The sequence below is a fragment of the Anastrepha ludens genome, chromosome 6, assembly GCF_028408465.1.
Source record: "Anastrepha ludens isolate Willacy chromosome 6, idAnaLude1.1, whole genome shotgun sequence".
Lineage (NCBI taxonomy): Eukaryota > Metazoa > Arthropoda > Insecta > Diptera > Tephritidae > Anastrepha > Anastrepha ludens.
The window spans coordinates 126,726,031-126,747,315 of NC_071502.1; the positions used below are offsets into that span (position 1 = coordinate 126,726,031).

The 21,285-nt window shown below is 38.7% G+C and overlaps 2 protein-coding genes across 2 annotated transcripts; both read left to right on the forward strand.

Annotated features, from left to right (window-relative positions):
* Window positions 1-4,836: 4,836 nt before the first annotated feature.
* Window positions 4,837-6,850, forward strand: LOC128866219 (cofilin/actin-depolymerizing factor homolog). The gene is made up of 4 exons (XM_054106772.1): window positions 4,837-4,948; window positions 6,220-6,410; window positions 6,474-6,579; window positions 6,638-6,850. The coding sequence occupies exons 1-4, from the start codon at window positions 4,946-4,948 to the stop codon at window positions 6,782-6,784; spliced, it is 447 nt and encodes a 148-aa protein (XP_053962747.1). The 5' UTR covers window positions 4,837-4,945; the 3' UTR covers window positions 6,785-6,850.
* Window positions 6,851-7,504: 654 nt separating this feature from the next.
* On the forward strand, window positions 7,505-18,179 carry LOC128866215 (histone-lysine N-methyltransferase 2C). The gene is made up of 13 exons (XM_054106769.1): window positions 7,505-7,687; window positions 7,881-8,801; window positions 9,403-9,525; window positions 12,774-12,943; window positions 13,237-13,427; window positions 13,490-15,558; window positions 15,624-15,691; window positions 15,803-15,873; window positions 15,935-16,257; window positions 16,585-16,787; window positions 16,863-16,983; window positions 17,044-17,166; window positions 17,280-18,179. Exons 1-13 carry the CDS (start codon window positions 7,627-7,629, stop codon window positions 17,798-17,800), a joined length of 4,965 nt encoding a protein of 1,654 aa, XP_053962744.1. The 5' UTR covers window positions 7,505-7,626; the 3' UTR covers window positions 17,801-18,179.
* Window positions 18,180-21,285: the final 3,106 nt, after the last annotated feature.

Consider the following 21,285-nt stretch of genomic DNA (forward strand, 5'->3'; position numbering starts at 1 on the left):
TTTTTTCTGTTATATGAATGCATAGTTAATAATACCTAACAAACATTTTATTAGAATTATGTCTACAAACCTGTTTTCTTTGCCGGCATTCCTTTTATTTAGTTTTTACTTTGACGTTTTTCTTTACACTCGTAAAAATAATGGTCTATTACACAGATCTTCGTCCATTGTAAGAGCGGCCTCTCTTCCGAACGATAAATTACCCGGAAACCTTAAATAGCTTCCAAAAGTGGTCCTTGCAGGTGATTGGCCTGTAGTTTCATGTACAGCTGAGCGAAAGGCCAACAGGCACATTTGGATGGGTTTGTCCCGATTTCGTTGGCACTTTTCAACTACCTTTCGCAAGTGCTCCTCCAAAGTGTAGTTAAATCTTTCAACCATTCTATCTGATTGGGGGTGCCAGGGTATTATGTGTATTTTCTTAATTCCCAACAAGCAACACATTTCTTTAAATACTGCGGATTCGAAATTCCTTTCTTGATCTGACTGCAATTCAATAGGTACTCCAAACCGAGCCACCCAATTCTGCACAAAAAATCCATCAATGGTTTTAGGCTTTTGGTTTGGTAGAGCATACACTTCTGGCCACTTACTAAAGTAGTCCATAACAACGAGCACACATTTGTTGCCGGAACACTGTTGGAAAAGGGGCTGCAACATCCATAGCCATAGCATTGCTGCCTTACGTTCCGCGCAATTTCGAATCTATTTGGCAACTAATTCTTTGCAATTTATTCAGTAAAACCGTTGCATAATCTTCTCCAGCGTTTTTGTGCTACCCAGATGACCTATAATCAGATCACGGGAATGGTTTCCCATACGCAATGCAGAACTCCATCAATTTTTTTAAGGCTATGTCCACTGAACCCATTTAATTTTTAGATGGTCTCTCTACAGCGTCTTTTGATTCCATGATCTTTCCCAGGTCAGCATCGTTCAATTAACTTCTTATTGCACTTGGATCACACTCATCATTGGGTTGCAACTGCATCAGTCTGATATGTACTATCCCTTCAGATCTCTAGACTTTGAAACAATACTTATACTCTAAAGTACAAGGTCGCCGAGATATTTAATCAGCATTTCCCTGTTGTTTTCCATTTCGATGCTCGATCTCGAAGTCGTAATTTTGCAGCCTTTCGATCCAAGGTGCAATATGTTCTTTCGGATGCTTAAACTGGAGTAACCACCTCAATGCTGCGTGGTCTGTTCTTAACTGGAATCGTTGACAAGTATTTGTGGAAATGTTTTTCGCATTCAACCACTGGTAACAGTTCTCGTCTGGTCACGCAGTAATTCATCTCCGGCTTTCCGAGGACTCTTCTATAGTATGAGATCACTTGTTCTTGCCCATTGATGATCGGTGACAGTACTCCACCTATTCTGTATGTGCTAGCATCTGTGTCCATGACGAACTTTTCTCCCGCGACCGGATACACTAACATAGGCGCAGTACAAAGATGCTCTTTCAATGGCACACAAACGCACAATTCTTCATAGTGAGATTGTGGAGACTCGGAGCGACATTTGCGAATCCTGGAACAAAACGACAGTATTACGTACACAGTCCTAGGAAACTTCGCACTTCGAGCACATTTCTTGGTCTTGGCCAATCTTTTACTGCTTTTATTTTCTCTTGGTGCGTCTTGATGCTCTCGGTTGTCACGTGGTGTCCAAGATACGTGATTTCTGTTTCGAATAAGCCAATCTTCTTCCGATTCAATCGTAATCCCACGTAGGCGATGCGCGAAGGACTTCATTAAAAGTTTTCAGATGGTCGTTAAAATTTTTACTCATAATGATGATGTCATCCAGATACATCAAATACGTTTTCCCGTGAAGTCCCCTCAACACATGCTCTATCAGGCACTAAAAGGTTGATGGTGTGTTACAAAATCCGAAAGGCATCACAGAAAACTGCCACAACCAATCTCCTATGCTGAAAGATTTATTCTCACGATCGCAAACCTCGATATCCACTTGCCAGTAACCACTTTTTAAATCAAGCGTGGAAAACCATTTTGCACCGGATAAAGTATCGAGAGTGTCATCTATTCGTGGTAATGGGTAGCTGTCCTTTTTTGTGACTTCATTCAGCTTTCTATATAAATATATATAATGGGTGCGTGGACCCTTTTTACGTGATTAGTCGAGGTCCTCCTCCTATTTGTGGTATGTGTCTTGATGTTGTTTCACAAATGGAGGGACCTACAGTTTCAAGCCGACTCCAAACGGCAGATATTTTTTTATGACGAGCCTTTTTATGGCAGAAATACACTCGGAGATTTGCCATCGCCTGCCGAGGGGCGACCGCTATTATAAAAAACTTTTTCTTCGTTTTAGTCTTTCACCGAGATTAGAGCCTACGTTCTCTCTGGATTCCGGTAAGCTCCACGGGCTTATTGATGGCTCAATAACTCCACTTTGCTCATATCCTGGGTTATCTGATTTGCTTCTTTGCGCTTTGCTAGTGGAATTTGACGTGGAACTAGGCGAATTGGCTTTGCATCTCCTGTATTTTGTCGATGTTTCACGATAGCAGACTTTCCAAAATCGCTGTTGAATAGGTAGCTGTACTTCTATAGCAATTTCTTAGCGTTTGTCCTCTCTAGCCCTCTTACTTCTTGCAACCAAACCTGTATGAATTTTAAGGTTTTTCTTCCTGCTTCCTGGGACTCTTCCCTTTCCTGTTTTAGTCCATCGGAATTTACTATAGCTTCTAAAGGCCGACATTTCCCCAATTACAACTGGTGACTTGAAATTATTAAGGACTTACTGGAATCCTCTTGTCTTTTTCTGTCTTCACTAGTGTCTTTCCCACGATTACGTTTGCCGTCTCCTCAGCAGTTCTATGGCCCAAATTTCGCCTGTCCCATAGCCTCCTTCCACATTGGCCCATGTGACTGCTTCAGATTTTGACGAAATCCGTTGGCGTTGAGTTTTCTGGACTGTACTTGGCTTATACCCTGTGGCGAGCGGTATCTCCATATTTTGATACGATGGAACTCTTTTACCCCGCAGCAGGAAATCTTCTTCAATTTTTACTTCATCCGTGATTTCAGCCAGTAAAAATGTGTCAACTACTGACATAGCTCCAATAACGATTTCGCGAACTACCTTTCCCGAAATCGTATCTCTCTCTCCTGTAGCTGTCCACCCTTACTACTTACTAAACCTGACCGGATAATTGATCATGAGCACCGGGGAGCCCATTGCCAATTTCAGCGCTTCGCTTTCTATTTCCTAGGTTCGTCTTCTGTCGGCTGCATTGTATACTGCAATTGCGAGCCATATGTCCGGTCTGACCGCAGTTGTAACACTTTAAATCCGAACGTCTTCGTGTAAACTGCGGAAAGGACTCCCTTTCTGTTTTCCTCATGGTTTCCTCCATCGAGGTAGCTCTTCAACATCAATCCGACGGACTTTGTGCACTGGCTTGCTCAGGAGAGCTGCTGTTTCCTATGTCAGCGTAAATGGCACTGTTTCAGCAAACATCCCTTCGGTGTTGAGTTTTCTGCCCGTTTTGTGTCCGGAAGTCTGGGATTTCTTTCGTATACGTCAAATGTGTCAACCACTCAATCTCTGTCGCAAGCTGTATATGTCTTCTGATAGCGATTCGTCAATTCCATCTGGAACATTTATTCCTATGGTCACTCCCGTAATGTTTTTTTATTCAATCAGACTCTCATAGTTGTCCCGATCGGTTTCTGGAATTGTCTGCAATACTTTGACGGCGGAACCCTTGCGCGAGACAGCCAATGCAGCAAGTTTGTCTGCAGTACTCCAGTGATTTATTGTTGCAGTTCTGTCGAACTGAAGCTTAAATATCGGGAATGGTACAGTGCCGTCGAATGATGGTGCTTTTACATTCGGAAAACTGGTTAACACATTCGGAAGATTCAATTGTAATTCACCTCAATGGTTTCCAGTTGCGACGTCATATGTGTCTTCTTAGCTTCTAACTTGGGTATATGTGTATCTTGTTTTTCCAGTTCCGCATCTAAATTCAACGACAACTCGGCTGACATTTGTGACACCTGCGATGACATTTTCGCTCGTAACAATATCTTTTCTTTTTGCTTCCATCATTAAAACTTAATTTTTACTGATTATTGTTCAACGTTTGTTAAATCTGTTTCGATTTACTCTTCCGTTTTGGTTTGACACCTAATTTCGATATATTTGTGATAAGCACTAAGGAGGACAACGAATTGTTCGTTCCCACGACAGTCGGTTCTACGTAACCAGAACGACCTGGATTTATATCCGGCCAAGGACTGTCACTTCAGCAGCATTCCCCGTATGGGGAATATTTATGCTGCTACAACAACAACGAATTATTCGTGATCGCAAAGGTATTATTTAAAATGAGGTATATTTAATGGCGAATTATGTAACTGGAAGAGTATTGATTGGTAAGTGAATTATGAAGGAGAGAGCGATTTACGTGCCGTGGGAACATAACAGCATAGCATAAGTGCTTCTTGTCAAAGTTGAGATCAGAAAGCAAATCTACAAAAGCTTGAATATGTTAGTAAAGAAGTAAGTGTGTTGGTAATCGAAACGCAAATTGCCTGAAAACTTACACGTGACATTCTCAAATCACATACGTCTTATAATATGCTAGTCTAAATAATAACTACGGAAAATATAAAGTTTACTATCCTGGCAAACTGTTAAGAAAAGTTGTTTGATCCAGACAGTCCTTAACAATACACCTGTCGGTCAAACCTATCGACTTCGAGGAACGATAAATTTCACTTTGAAACGGGAGAAAATGGAATGGAAACACCCTTTTCGAAAAAGAATATGGTAATCATGGATTTTGGATAACTCATGCACATATACCCATTTGGTATTCGTGTGTACATTTGTACGTTCTGAAAGCAGTTGGTGCAATTAGATCGAACGTTTTCCATAGCTTTTGTGCATATAACTTAAGAAAATGGTATGTCTGATTATATATTTTTCCATTGTAAATTAAAAAAAGACATTTTTAGGTGTAGAAAGTTTTGTGGCCGAAATAGTCATTAATATAAATTGTTGAAGAAAATTGAAATTTAATATCTAGTGAAAATTTTGCTAATATGTGTGTGTCGTAGCTGCCTACTCCGGTTGGTTAAAAAGCCGGAAAGAATTGCGAATGTATCATTCACGTAAACTAACGCCAAATTTTCCAAATATAATTATAAGTATTGTGAAATGAAAAATGGGTATTAAAAATATGAGTAATATACGCTCACATTCGTATTTCACATTGTATTTTATACTTACCACGAAAAGATGGTGCAGAACTTCTGTTATCGTAGAGCGAAAGTATAAGCGGCGGCAAGTTCACATAAGTGTGTGTGAATGAATCATTCAGCAATACGTTAGCGTTAATTTAAAGAAAAAATATGAATGTGCATATATACACACACTTAAAAATTATTTTGAAGCCTTGGGTATCCGAAGTGCCCTATACAAAAAAAAAAAAAAATCGAACGTAAAATGAATGAGAACAACTTTCCGCCATGCGGTTTGCCGCTTTGTCCAGATAGTATGTATAATGGTACAATAAATTTTCCCCGACCTTGGAGGGGAGGTCAAATTATTTTAATTTTTATATTTTCTATCAGACTATAATTAAGTTTGGTTAATAGAAATACAAATTTGCAATAACTTAGATTTCAATAAAATGTATACACTTAATAATTCACTGTAGATATAAATTATTTGAAGCAGATGGTTTGTACATATTGCATGTGTATTTTTAAACTTGTCTATTTTTATGTGTAACACTGATTTTTTACACTTGATATATTCAGAAAATAATTTGGCGAAGATAGTCTAAAGAACCACATTTAGTACAGTTTGTTCCATACAATGCAACGAAATATATACTAATCGATTGTTTGTACAAGGTAAAATTTATATCGTATATTAAATAAAAACCTGAAAAAGAGGCATGATATAGTTTACAATTTTAAATTAATTAAGAAAATATCCATAAATAATTTAAAAGAAACGTAGGTGTTGTGTATATATATACACATACATATACTTATCTAGCTATACATATACATATATATGTATGTGTTTATTTTAAATTGTTGGCAAACTGTTGAGATTTAGCTTCTAATACCATTACCACTTGTTTCAATTTCTATTATGAGTGTATAAATATATTTTAGATCAGCTAAAGTTATTACAAAGTTACTTTTTTTTTATAAATTTCAGGCTTCCGGGGTTACCGTTTCAGATGTTTGCAAAACAACATACGAAGAAATTAAAAAGGATAAAAAACACCGCTATGTAATTTTTTATATACGTGACGAGAAACAAATTGATGTTGAAACCGTTGGTGACCGGAATGCTGAATACGACCAATTTCTTGAAGACATCCAGAAATGTGGTCCTGGAGAATGCCGGTAAGTATTATAGATTTACTACTAATAAATGTGTGTTCTATTTTGATAAGTACATTTTTCCAGTTATGGATTATTCGATTTTGAATATATGCACCAATGTCAAGGAACATCAGAAAGCTCAAAGAAGCAGAAACTTTTTCTTATGTCTTGGTGCCCGGACACTGCCAAGGTAAATATACAATTTTTTTCGGTATATTTACAACATTTTGAGCCAATTATTGTTACAGGTTAAGAAGAAGATGTTGTACTCGAGTTCATTTGATGCTCTGAAGAAGTCATTGGTGGGTGTGCAAAAATATATTCAAGCTACCGACCTTTCTGAAGCTTCTAGAGAAGCTGTCGAAGAGAAATTGCGCGCCACAGATCGTCAATAAATATGATACAGTGTTCTACTTTTTTTGTATTTGCAGTAGAAATAAACAAAAATAAGAAAAATTAAATTTGGGGTTATTAAAAAGGTGGTTTTTAATGGATCTGAGGCTAGCACATGGTATAGTATTTTACTTACTATCAATATTGCTAAGTATAAATAATTGCTGAGTAACAATTGTTAAATATATGACGATTACAAAATTTAACATATGAAGTAGTGTGTATGCACTTAATCATACCAGTACAACATATACATATATATATATATATGAGAAATCTGGAGTTTGCAGTCTTCATATTTAGTATACCTATTGACGAATGTTGCACGAACTGACAATCGGCACACACACATGTTCAATTCTGAAGCCTTGCCTTATTTGGTAAAGGCCGCTACTTTGGATCAATTAACCGATGGTTTATACTAGTTGATTTTCTGGTAAGCCATTTCCAAGTTGCTCGTAAACCGACTATATGTCAAAGAGTGTAATTCCTCAAAATTACCTGTCTTCATTCACCTATAGACAAATCCATGAAAATTAATTATTTTCTTGTTTTTAGATTATAAAAAAAGAGTCTAAGAAATATTTTAAGAAATGCTGGCAATGTAATTGTTTTTACTGGATCTGAAATATGTCATATGAAAACGCAACAAATTGAATTTTTTGTTATGTGTATCACTCTGTATTTTCTACCCGATTCCTATATTTCAGAAATGTGTCACTTTAAAGGTAGTGCTGTTCCCATTCGAAAACGTTTTGTTCAATTGACAGAAATAATGCTACATTCCTAACTAAAGTACCAATATAAAAGTTTTTTAACCAGTTGTAAATTAAATTAAAACAAAATGGACCTAGAACTGGAAAGTGAAGATAATGATTTGGATGCACTGCGTCATTTCCCTCCCGGTAAGCACAATAATTAAGAATCAAAAAATGTCCTTATGTAAATTCTATACGCTAATAGAGACAATATCAATAATTCACTAAACTATCCAATACAGGTATTTATAATTTAAATTCCTTGTTTTTGTGAACACAAAGAACTAAGTTTGATATTTATATTTATCATTAACGAATGTATGTTTTTCAATTTTTACAGTTGCGGCTACAACGCCAAATTCGAACATATCATCTCCAACAGCGGGCAATGATGAAACTACTTTCCCCCCTCAGTTATACTTACAAGGTGCGACTGAAAATGTAGATCCCTTTTTGGGACTTATTTCTGGAATGGAAAGTAAATTAAATAATTCTAAAAGAGGTCCTGGACGTCCTCGTAAAGATTTGCCTTATCTTAAAGGCACTCAGAAGCGCAAAACTTTTGGAGATCAAAACACATGCAATGATCGGAGTGGCTTAATACTCTCAGTCTTGTCGTCATCTGAAAGCTCCAATACGGGTTATCCTGAGGATAAATCATTACATACTATTGATGATATTTCAAATCTTGACAATTATCCTGGCAAAGTATGTTGTTTATGCAATTTAGATGAAAAAAGTGCCTTGGGTCAGGGGGATTTTTTAAGATGGGAGACGGATCCCGGTAACTGCGAAAAGGCTGCACAATATTATAATGAGATTAAAGTGTGTAAATCTGATGAAAGCTTAAGAAGTACTTCAACCGAACAAAGTGCTTTTCGGAGGCAAAAAAGCAACTGTAAAGGAAAACTTAATCAGAACGACTACTTCAATGAACTAGACCGAATAGGACATACTGAAATAACCTATTTTCGCGATCTTTTAGATGGTTCTTATATATACTTACACCGTATGTGTATTATGTGGTCACAAGGAGTAAGTGGGAAAACAAGTGAATTAAAATCGAGTATAGAGCTGTTAATTGCCAAGAGTCTGACGCAAAAATGTTCATTTTGCGGGCAATATGGTGCAAGTGTTACATGTAAAATGAGTTGCACGAAGGTATTCCATTTGCCATGCGCTGCAGCTAGCGGAGGCTTTCAAATCATGGACAATTTTACAGTTTTTTGTGTAGACCATATTGAGCAAGTTATGATAATATGTAAGTATTTTTGTTTTTAATTAATATTATTTCCACAACTTTATTTTTTAAGGCTTAATGCTCTATAAGTAATATTTTCTGAATTATCGATTTGGCTTTAGAGTTGAAAGTTAATGGTTCTTGTGTTTTTTTATTAAAATAATTGAGCAATTTGAAAGGGGAGAGAGGAAAAGTCTCTTATTCAGGAAGTTGAGAAAAGGCAATGAAGATCATACTGACATTATCTACCGGGTTTAAAGTAATCAAATTCAATGATAGGTAGTTTTAACCTAAACCGATGTAAAGATTGTATGGAACTAATAAATACTTGGGTAAACATATTTTACCATCGACGGAAAAAAATTTCAATAAAATAAGACAAATACTAAAATTTGTTGTGGAAGTTAGGGACAGATATACATATATTTTGAATCTTCATGCATTCACACAATAGATTTTTCATGTCGCATTGTTAAATTCTCTCCTAATAATAACAATAAATAAGCAATTTATGATCAGCAATGATTTTGGCAAAGCACGTGACAGCTTTAATTGTGTGGATCTTGTAACAATAAAGAATTGATATACATACATAGTCTTATTTAAATATATTTATTTACAGGTCCAGATGCTAATATCGCTTGCCACAACTGCTCGCATATGGATGATCTTGCAAAAATTATCATGTGTGCCACATGCGGAGAACATTTTCACACGAATTGCGTTGGTCTAATAAATACTCCAGGTCAGTTTGTTACATATGTTTATGAAATTGTGTACAATGATTTCTCAGATCAACCAAAGACTGCCGCCCCAGTAAACTAGCAGTGTCAAAAGCACCGTATCGCACCCCTCTACCATCGTCACAAGAGCAATCCTATGCACCAACTTTACTCCAAATACTTCCCTTCAAAGCTGGTATTGAATCCAACCCTGGACCGGAGGTATTCTATTGCTGCTCGTCTGCCATAAACAGCTCAATCCGAACTCCATCTCGGTTAGGTGTAACAAGTGTAACAGGTGGAGCCACCCTAAATCCTTCTCAGGCCTTAAGTCACACAGGGAGTGTTCCACACGGTATGTGGTCACGTGTTGCTCCCGCCGCCAGACGTCTTCAGCCTCAACGGCTACCACATCCTCTAATGTGCTGGCACCAACAATCGCCGCCAAAAATCAAACGTCAAAGGTTAGGAGCTCATCGGTGCAACACCATTCCTCCAACATCGACCAACTCCAACCGTCATGGTCCAACCCTAGTGCGGGTACAAACCAGCAGCTGCCCGGTCAGGCGATGCCGAGCTCGAAATTTATAATATATATATAATCACTGTCACCTGCTGCCCGCAGGATATCACCTTGATATTAGTGCGTTCATCATTGGGTAGAGCACCTGAAGACTTGTAACTTCACCACTGGTGTGAATAAGGTCTGGTCCACCGTAAGGTTGTCTTCGAACATGACGAAGCACTACGATAAGGTGGCTATCACTTTCAACGTTTGCACTTCGTCGGACCAGAAGGGTTGAGCGAGCTATTTTAGCCGGCAATTCATACTGCATCCTCCGGCCGACAAGCTTCGTGCCAGCAGGCGGCTACACAAACTACTGAACAACAGTGCGCCACTTGCTTTCTCCTGTGATGAAGTTCAGGGGGCCATCAATAACACTAGACGATCAAAAGCCATTGGCCCTGATGGACTTAACAAGCTGATGCTGAAAAACGTGGATCCATTGGGAGTAGGGTATCTCACAAGGGTTTTCAATCTGTCCATGGCCACTTTCATCATTCCTGACAAGTGGAAATCAGGAATAGTAGTCCCACTTCTGAAATCTGGGGAACCCGCCAACCAAGGGGAATTTTATGGGCCGATAACTCTCCTTTCCCCAGTAGTGAAGACTCTTGAAGCCCTCCTACTCCCACTCTACACGATGCATCTTTACATCTCACATTATACAGTCGACACTCCCGCCAGGGCTGAAGAGGTGCTCCGCTAACTATCTGAGTGATCGACACTCGTCAGTGATCTTTCGAGACCAAATATCTAAATAGAGGAAGATAAATCAAGGTGTTCCGTTGAGTGGTGGCCCTTCACCCTTGCTTTTCAACTTCTCTATATCGAAGCTCCCCTAGCCACCAGAGGAAGCCCCCTGGTCTCCTACGCTGACGATTGCACGATAATGGCGTTGGGCAATGACATTAATGGCCTGTGCGCCAAAGTGAGCATCTACCTCGCCTGCCTTTCTCGCTTTTTCACTGCGAGGAATCTACAACTTTCCCCCACCAAGTCCACGACGACCCTCTTTCCACCTGGACTCAAGATCAAAGTCGATGACATACCAATTCCGAATGTACAACCCCAAAATTTTGGGTGTAACCTTCGATAGTTTGCTGTCCTCTGCGCTCACAACCCCAATTGACACTAAAGTCCAAAATCGAAACAAAGTTTTCAAATCGCTAGCCGGGAGTACTTGGAGCAAAGACAAAGAAATGTTGCTAGACGAGTTGCCTCCTGATGTCCCCTCTACAACACCTACACAATGAGGCACAGATGCTACTTGTAAAGGAGCACAACAAACTGCTCAGCAAACTTTTTCTGCTAGGGTGCTACCGTAGGTTTCACCCATGTAGACATCTGCTTGAGCCTGAGCCGCCACCCAGCCAGGTCTGGAGATCCAGGATAAACCGAATCGACAACTAATGGACCGCACAGTGTTTAGAAAGACAATAAACGACATTCATCGGCAGACCCTTACCACCTTCTTAAGCTCCCGACTTCCGAATGCCGTAATCGGAGTCCAACCAGCCCAACCACCACCCGCAGCAGATAAAGAGCTCCAAATACCCCGAGAGGCCCGCGTAACCTTGGCACAATTATATACATATATATATGGCGAACGATTCTTCTAGCTTCCGAATAGCCGTTTGGAAACGAGCTAATGTGAGGAGAAGAAACAACCCTGGTATTGCAAATGAAATGAAAACAAAAAACAAACCCTTGGAAGAGAATTCTCTTATGTAATGACGACTAGGGCAAACGAAATACGGACTATGGATTTAGAGCATGCACCATGAATGTGTGGTCCTTTAATTGGGCATCTGGTTGATGAGCAAATGCTGACATTACCGCCATTCAAGCGATTCTCAACGACAAGGCAAGAAGACCATGCGATGTCTACTGCAAATTCGGTGTTGAATTTGTAGTGGGAGAGGGACTTCGACGTCCAGGCCAAGATGAAGTACATCCTGTAATCAAACAAACAGTTGTTGCTGTTGTAGTAGTTCAGCAAGCCCTGCCAGTAGTTATGATTTTCAAGTAATAGGAGGCTTCGTTTATTTAGGAACCAGCATTAAAACCGATAATAATATCAGCAATGTAATCCAACGGATAATCTCTCGCCAATAAGTGCTACTTTGGACTAAGTAGCCAACTGAGTAAAAACAAATTTTTATATGCCCGTCCTATTGTATGGTGTAGAGTTGAACGGTAACAACAGTGTGGCGTCCCTTGAAGTGTTTGCGATAAAGATTATGCGGAAGATTTTTAGACCTTTGCATATCGCAGACGATTGAACAATAAGCTGTAGGAGCTTTACGGCGACATATACATAGCTCAACGTATAAAGCTCCAGCGGCTCGGCAGTCTAGATCAAGTCGTATTCGACGCGGTTGCAGTAGAAGAAGCAAAATTTTGTGTTGGAAACGCCAGGTAGACAAGGGCTTGGCTTCACTTGATGCGTCGAACTGGGGCCGGTTAGCATGAGAAATAAACGACGGGCGCGCTTTGTTAAACTCGGTCAAAATCGCTTAAGCGGTTATCGCGTCAATTAAGAAGAAGACAAGGGAATCCCTCCAAACTTTATGTTCAACATCAGCTAGACCTTAATTTGAGCTTGACTTTCAACATAAATCCTTAATAACAGCATTCTAGTCATTTACCTCTACTTGTCAAGTTGTTTAAATAAACGTGACTAATATATCATACTTGGATTTTTAGAAACTCGTGCTGGATGGAACTGTTCAAGTTGCCGTAAATGTCAAATATGCAGAGAAGGGGACGGAACCGAGGGCCGTTTTATCAAATGTGAGCAATGCCAACGATTATATCATACTACGTGCTTACGGCCCATGATTTCATCTTTGCCCAAGTATGGATGGAAGTGCAATGTAAGTCAGATTTAAATTGATGCCAAAATGTTTGATAAGCATCTGAAAAGTGTGTATTTTATCAAATTATTTTGAGTATAATAGAACTTTCAATATGGTTTTTATTATTTTAATGGACTATCTTTTGTAAATTTCTTACACATATTGTTTTGATGTTAAGCATTCCTTATTACTTTATTTTAACTCTAATCGTAAGTCTACTATACATATCATACTATAAGTACATGTGTATTGAATAGTGTGTATGATTTTTTGTTTCATAGACTTAACTAAATAAATATGCATAATTACAGCGATGCCGAGTTTGTACTGACTGTGGTTCAAGAACTCCTGGTGGTGGAGCATCTTCTCGATGGCATTGCCAATACACGATTTGTGATTCCTGCTATCAGCAACGTAACAAAGGGTTCTCTTGTCCCATTTGTCATAAGGCGTATCGAGCCTCTGCCCACAAGGAAATGGTTAAATGCAACTTATGTCATAGGTGAATATTAATACATGTATAACTTGAGAAGTTGCGCGAATAAATCTTTAAATGGATCATAGGTTTGTACATAGTACATGTGACGAGGATGCTGACTTGATCAATTATCACAAAAAAAAGGAAAGCAACCCCGATTATGATTATATCTGTCCACATTGTAAATTAATGTCAACGAGCGAAAAAATTACGACGAATCAAGGTCGTTCAGTAGAAGGAATTACGTTTCCTCAAGGAGTTGATGATAATTTTGTTAGAGAAATTGATATGGAAAGCTTCCCAAAGGATTGTGGGAGTGATTTTAGTGTAACCGAATATCAATCTTCAAAAATGTTCAGAAAAAAAATTTTATTACGTGGCCGAGGTGGGAAATTAATGGGACAAAAGAATCATATTTTAACACATCTCGGTCGAAAGCGTAATAACGTCCGTGGAAAAGGACGACAGCTTTTATTGAATAATATTAATATACCCTCGTGCGGTGATCGAACATTGACTGGAAATAGATCATCGGATGATAGTTTGTCAATGGAAAGAAAAATTTTATTATGCTCTGCTAAGGACAAATTTCTATTGTCACAAGATTTATGTGTAATGTGTGGGTCTGCTGGTCTTGACAAAGAGAGCTACCTAATTGCTTGCGCACAATGCGGCCAATGTTATCACCCCTATTGCGTGAATACAAAAATGTCTAATGTAATTTTGGAAAGGGGATGGCGGTGTCTAGATTGTACTGTATGTGAAAGTTGTGGTCAGCGAAATGATGAGGGTCGACTGATACTTTGTGACGAATGTGATCTCTCCTATCATATATACTGCGTTAGTCCTCCGTTAGACACAGTTCCACATGGCAATTGGAAATGTAAGTGGTGTGCTGCTTGCCAGAAATGTGGTCGATATACACCAGGAGTAAACCAACAAAGCCGCAATATAGCAAATAATGGTTTGATGGAATGTGGGCAATGTTCGAGCCAAGAAGTGTGCTCATTTTGCGATCAAAGATATAATGAAGGCGAACTTATTATCCAATGTAGAAATTGTGAACGCTGGCTTCATTGCCGTTGTGATTCTATTAATACTGAAGAGGAAGCGCAAATATGTGACAATATCGACTATCATTGTATTTTATGTCGACCTAAAGAGAAATCGTTAGCACAATATTTATCTTCGAAAACTTCAGTAACCAGTAAAACAAATGTAACATCGCCCGATAATATCAACTTGCAAAACAACGATCTAGAAGCTACATTTTGGGTAGATGGTATAAGCATGAGTGAACGGGGTGCAAATATGATTAAAGCGTTGTCCACTGATATTAAGAAAAAACGTAAAATGCGTACTCCCAATGATTCACAAACTAAGGAATCGGGAATACTAGCAGCTATAGAGTCCGTTGTTGCTGGATCAAATGCGAATGTTTCAGCAGAAGATTTTGTTGAAGGAGAGTCTTTAAAAAAGAAGGACTTGGATCAATATAAGGATGGAATGGTTTGGATGGGTGCCGACAATAGTCCACCTGAAGGATTTTCCATTTCTACAAACGATGAGGGCATTTCAATATTACGGAAAAAGCGTCAAAGAAATTTACAAAAAATAGGTATCGGTGGGTTTAGTGTACGGAATCGTGCACTTAAAAAAGAAGAACCGCCACAAAATTCTAACAATTGTAGTTTTTCGGAATCAGAAAAGAGAAAGAAAGCTGTTCGAAAAAAAGTTAAAAGTCGTTTAAGTGAAGCTTACCCTGCGTACTTACAGGAAGCATTTTTCGGTAAATCATTACTCGATATGAAATGTAAAAATCAATTACCTGTAGAAGATTCTGACATATCTGATGAGTTGGTAGAGCTAAACGATGCTTTATTTAATGAGGAAATACCTAGCGTGTTGTCCAAAACTTCAGTGGCATTGCCTATCAATGCAAAAAGTGATCAAAGCAGTCCAAACGCCAATATGAAAGACTCTTTAAATGTAAGCGCTAAATGCAATAAAGATATAGACAAAACTTCCAGTATTGGTAATGCAACAAAAACTACGGCCTTAATAAGAGAAAATCCAAACAGTGGCATTTTATCATCACCTTCATTTAATGAATCAAAGATTACTAAGACACGTATTGACGATAAAGGAAATCCAGGTATTTTATATAAGTTATGCCGCCCCTTAACATTAATATGAATAACCTAAACTACTCCATAATAGCTACATTCCTGGCGGATGTAACAAATGAATCGTGTGTCTCTACTTCCACCTCATTATGTAAAGGTCAAGTGAGTATGTTATTTTAAATTTACATTACTCTGTAATGATTTGTATTAAAAACTGTAGTCTTAGCTTAGTTAACTTTAATCTTTAATCTTTCTCTTATTAATTTTGTTAAGGTCCTCGCTGCTTCCGACTGTTTTGGAATAAAGCAAATTTTTTCCAACTCTCAGCAAGGAACAGATTTTAGGTAATTAGTTTTTTTTTTAGCAATAAACGAAACCTAGATTCTCAAAAAATCGTTTATACAGAACAATTGTACTTCCAAAGCCGATGGAGGAGGTAAATTTGCAGCCAACTAATTTAAATGAAAATAAGGCGGGCGCGGCCTTTATTACGCAGAAATCGGATCTGAAACAAAGTCAGGAGCACACATCCCAAATACAAGTACTTCCGATGCATGTTCAGATTGACAACTCGACACGTGTAATCGATAGTGCTGTCTCTGAAAATACAATGAATACACATGGTCAATTTGCTCATCAACTCCAAAAATCGCAATTCAAAGCAGCTCCTGCACAACTTGATTCTGCCGGAACTCAAAAGACAGCCGAAAAAATGCGACGAGATGAAGGTATGACTAAATGATGAAAATATTGACACATCCTAGAAGGATTAAATTATTCAGTTTAGATTTTCGCTGGTAGAAGTAATACTATGTGTAAGCATACTCTGTTCATTAAAAACACATATTATACGATGATGGGCGGTATTATTTATTAAACAATCTCACAAATAGTTCTAACGAAAAAAAATATTCACTTTTTGTGGGTTAACATCACCGTGCCCACCACGAATTATAGGAGATGCGGGTATATCAATAATATAGATTATACCTATGTGAAAAATAGCGCATAATGGTTTTTCGTACGTACTTAGTAAATTTTAAATAATTTTTCAGACTTGGGAGAAATGGCAACAATATCTGCAGTTCTTTACGCGAATACCCAGCATTCTGAATTAAAACAAACATATCCCAATTGGAATGATCGTTGTAAGCAGATTCTTAAGAGGTGGCGTTCCCTTTCCAATGAGAAAAAAGCTCCATTTTTGCAACAAGCAAAAGATAATCGATCCGCTCTCAGAATGCGGCGATCCCAACAGGTAAGATATAATAATATTGACCAAATATCCGTTAGTTCATCGTAATAAATGAATAATTATAAACGTGTTGTTTAGGATCAGGAGCGCATATGTTTTAATCAAAAGTCTTTGAAAGAGCAAGAGCAAGAACGTATATGGAAACAACACCAGGCAAAGGCTAAGGAAGCACAAAATAGCTTGGCATATAATCAAAGGGGTTTGATAAAATTAATTCAGAAATTTAAATACAGGTATTTATATGAACTTTAAATTTTAGGGCATTCCTTTGATTTAAGTGGATCGCCTGAAGTGAATCCAATTGATAAACGTACAATAGTGTATAATGAAGATATCTTGCAAAAGGGGTCACAACAGCAATTGGTTACCAAAGAAAATAATGGTAATTAAGCTTTTAAAACTTTAATTAAGCTAAAAAACGTCAAAAAGATAACCTACAAGTTATAATGTATATAAAATATAATAACAAGGCAGTGCTTTTTCTTTCTTTCATAGATAACCAGTCTGAAAATAAGCATCTAAGAACATTACTTTTAAAGGAGCAACACCTAAGGACAACGAATACAGATCCCTGGATCTCAAACCCAATCAACACGAATTCTTCAAATAGTTTGTATCAGCATTCTTTAACGAGTGATTTAATGTCCAGTTCAAATAAATTAAATTCATTTACGAATATTGAAAGCAAAAATGAGATTGTTGAAGGATCCAAAAATGTGCAGCCTTTAGAAGTAGTTCAATTGGAGCAAGCAAACGGTAATGAAAACAAACAGATATTTAAAAGTCGCAAGGATATAAAACCAACGGACTGTGCGGATTCCGAGCTTGAAAAATTGGACTCTGATGAAAATGGTGCTTTTGGAGATATTTTTGGCGGTTTGGGTGACGGAAATGATGATGATCTCTTAAAATCTCTTACGGCAGAAGACGACTTTAACATACTTGAATATGCAGATCCAGCTTTAGATGAATTAGCTTCGAATCCAAACTTATTAAACAAATTAGATTTTGAATAATAACAATTGATGATAATGAAAATATTTAAAAGTTTGTTATTTCATCTGTTTTATTTTCTAAATTAATTTGATGACTGTAAAATATTGATATGGAATATTCAGATTGTATGTGGAATATATTTTCCTCAAGTCTAGAATTGAATTAAAATATTGTTTTAGTAGCACATTGCTTATGCATATTTAGTAATATTGCTTATATTTTTTTTTAGATTCATATGGAAGAATTTCAAACTCAATGTAGAAAATTGTAAATTTATGGTATCAGCTAGTGGTGATAGGTTGAAGTAAAATTTATCCGACTACCGCATAAGCGATCATATGTACATTTGTATTTAATGTCGATGTTTTTATTTATATTAAATATTACTAGCAAATACAATTTCGAAGTTTTAATTAAATTAAACTTTTGTGGTTTTATAAAAAGCAGGATTGCAAAATTTTGAAGTTTTAATCAAATTAAATTTTTGTGGTTTTATAAAAAGCAGGATTGCAATGTTTGATTAAATTTTATTTTATATAACCGAAAAACGAAGTGAACGAATTCGGGCAGAAATAAAATATTAAACAAAATTTAAGTAAATTTGCTTTGAAAAGCAATGGAATTACATAGCATTTTGAGCGATATGTGATGATAAGAGCGCTTGTCTTTTATGTGTATTAATATGCGACTTCATTTTGAAACTCTTAGACTTCGAAATATTGGTTCATTCGAACAACATTTTGAGCACTTCCTAACAATCCACAGTTTGTAAAATTTTCATGCAAATTTGTTAACATCGCAAAACGAGGCATTTTATTCCTCAAATATGATCAGAGTAGAGAACTATAGACATATAACTTTTCCATAAATAAGTTGAACTTTATTTGTTACATTTCACACTGATTACAAAATGAAATCACACCTTAATACACATAGAAGACAAACGTCCTGTTTCTCATCACATATCGTTCAAATTGTTATGTAATTCCATTGCTTTTCATGCCTATCTATGGAGGTTGAGTATCTAAACAGTTACTTTATTTTACGTGATTTTCACAAGCATGACGTCAGCACAGTGCACAATACAAAACAAACAAAAGTAGGAAAAATTACATGTTTGAGAAAATTCAGAGAATGGCTTATGTTTTGTGATTTGTGAGATTTAAACTAATCAAACTAATAAAAACGAAGTGCCGTGTGTTAAATTGTGAAAGCATAAATTAATTTAAAGCCTCTAAATGCATTTTGTTTTCGTTTTTATGCGGAAGATACCGTGGCAAGAAATTATGTGTGTTGTTGTTGTTGTAGCAGTAAGAGAAGCTCTGGTCAGTGTATGTCATCGGTTGTTGTTGTTGTTTTAACAGCATAGTTTGCCCTGTCAGTGTAGGTATATCATCGGTCGTCTTCGTCTAGCTCATCTAGGGGTAGGCCCAGGAAACATGCTGTTTCGACGGGTTGGGTCCAGAGGGAGAGGGGGGTTAGATGAGTCTGATTAAGGGGGCATGTGAAGAGGTGGTTAGTGTCGTGCGGGGTACCTTCACATGCCGGACATGTGTTTGGTATGTCGGGGTCAATTCTGGATAAGTAGGAGTTTAACCTGCTACAATATCCAGAACGTAATTGTGCCAATGTTACACGAGTCTCACGGGGAAGCTGGAGCTCTTCATCTGCGATAGGTGGTGGTTGGACTCCGATTACGGCATTCACAGTACGGGAGTTCATGAAGGTGGTAACGGTCTCCCGGTGAATGCCGTTTATTGACTGTCTGAATACTGTCCGGTCCAGTAGGTTTCGGTCAGTTTTGTCCTGGAGTTCGTCAGCGTAGTCGAGGAGGTGTCTCCTGACGTGCCTGGGAGGCGGCTCAGGCTCAAGCAGGTGTCTGCAGGGGTGAAACCTGCGGTAACACCCCAGCAGGAACTGCTTGCTGAGCAATTTGTTGTGCTCCGCGACTGGGAGCATTTGTGCCTCGTTGTGCAGGTGTTGTATAGGTGACATCAGGAGGCACCCGGTCGCTGTCCGAATGGCGGTATTCTGACATGTCTGAAGCTTTGTCCACTGCGAATCACTAGTACCAGGCGACCAGACAGGCGCAGCATAGTTTAGAACCGGCCGGCCAATTGCCTTAAATGTCGAAAGCAACAGTTCTTTGTCTTTGCCCCAAGTGCTGCCGGCCAGCGATTTGAGGACCTTGTTGCGATTTTGGACTTTAGTGGCAATTGCGGTTGTATGCACAGAGAAGGAGAGCAAGCTGTCAAAGGTTACACCCAAAATTTTGGGGTTATTCACAGTCGGTATTGGTGTGTCGTCGACTTTTACCTTAAGGGACAGCTTGACCTTCTTTGTCCAGGTGGTGAAAAGGGTCGCCGTGGACTTGGTGGGGGAAAGTTGGAGATTCCTCGCAGTGAAAAAGCGAGAAAGGTCGGTGAGGTAGTTGTTCACTTTGGAACACAGGCCATCGATGTCATTGCCCGACGCCATTATCGTGCAATCGTCAGCGTATGAGATCAGGGAAGCTCCCGCTGGTGGTTGGGGGAGCTTCGAGATGTAGAAGTTAAAAAGCAAGGGTGAAAGGACACCACCCTGCGGTACGCCTTGCTTAATCTTCCTCTGCTTTGACATTTGATCTCGAAAAATCACTGACGAGTGCCGACCGCTCAGGTAGTTCGCGGACCACCTCTTCAGCCCTGGCGGGAGTGTCGACTGATAAATATCATCTAGTAGCGTGGAATGGCTGACTGTATCGAAAGCCTTCTTTAGGTCCAACGCTACTAGGACAGTCCTCTCGCAGGGGCGGTTTTGGTTAAGCCCGCGATTTATCTGGGCGTTTATGGCGGTGAGTGCCGTGGTGGTGCTGTGCACTCGTCGGAAGCCGTGCTGATGTGGGGCTGGGGCCAGGTGTGTCGTGTAGAGTGGGAGTAGGAGGGCTTCAAGTGTCTTCACTACTGGGGGAAAGGAGAGTTATCGGCCGATAAGACTCCCCTTGGTTGGCGGGTTTCCCAGGTTTCAATAGTGGGACCACTCTCCCTGCTTTCCACTTGTCAGGAATGATGAGAGTGGCCAGAGACAAATTGAAGACCCTTGTGAGGTATCCTACTCCCAGGGGTCCCAGATGCTTCAGCATCAGCTTCAGCATCATACATATACATACTCCACCTCGGTGTATGTCATCGGTCGTCTTCGTCGCTCATCTAAAGGTAGGTCCAGGAAACATGCTGTTTCGGCAGGTTGGGCCCAGAGGGAGAAGGGTGTTAGATGAGTGGGTTCTAAAGGTTATGTGAAAAGGTGGTTATAGTCCGGGAGCCAGGGGTCGATTTTGGACTTCGTTTTTATACCGTTAAATTCTTGACTATACTTGTGATTTAGCTTTCATGAATAACGAAAGTGAACATCAGCTGGCGCACCCGCGGTGGGTGTGATTGTAGGAGGGTACGAAACGTGTCGAAAAAAAATTTCTACCAACTCATTTTATACCGGCTGAAATTTTTTCATGTATTGTTGACATTTA

Coding starts and splice junctions, on each gene's coding strand:
- LOC128866215 (XM_054106769.1), top strand. CDS start 7,627: ATGGACCTAGAACTGGAAAGTGAAGATAATGATTTGGATGCACTGCGT. Junction 8,802..9,402: donor TGAGCAAGTTATGATAATAT/GTAAGTATTTTT, acceptor ATTTATTTACAG/GTCCAGATGCTAATATCGCT. Junction 15,874..15,934: donor CAGCAAGGAACAGATTTTAG/GTAATTAGTTTT, acceptor TCGTTTATACAG/AACAATTGTACTTCCAAAGC.
- LOC128866219 (XM_054106772.1), top strand. Junction 6,411..6,473: donor TGTGGTCCTGGAGAATGCCG/GTAAGTATTATA, acceptor ACATTTTTCCAG/TTATGGATTATTCGATTTTG. Junction 6,580..6,637: donor GGTGCCCGGACACTGCCAAG/GTAAATATACAA, acceptor TTATTGTTACAG/GTTAAGAAGAAGATGTTGTA.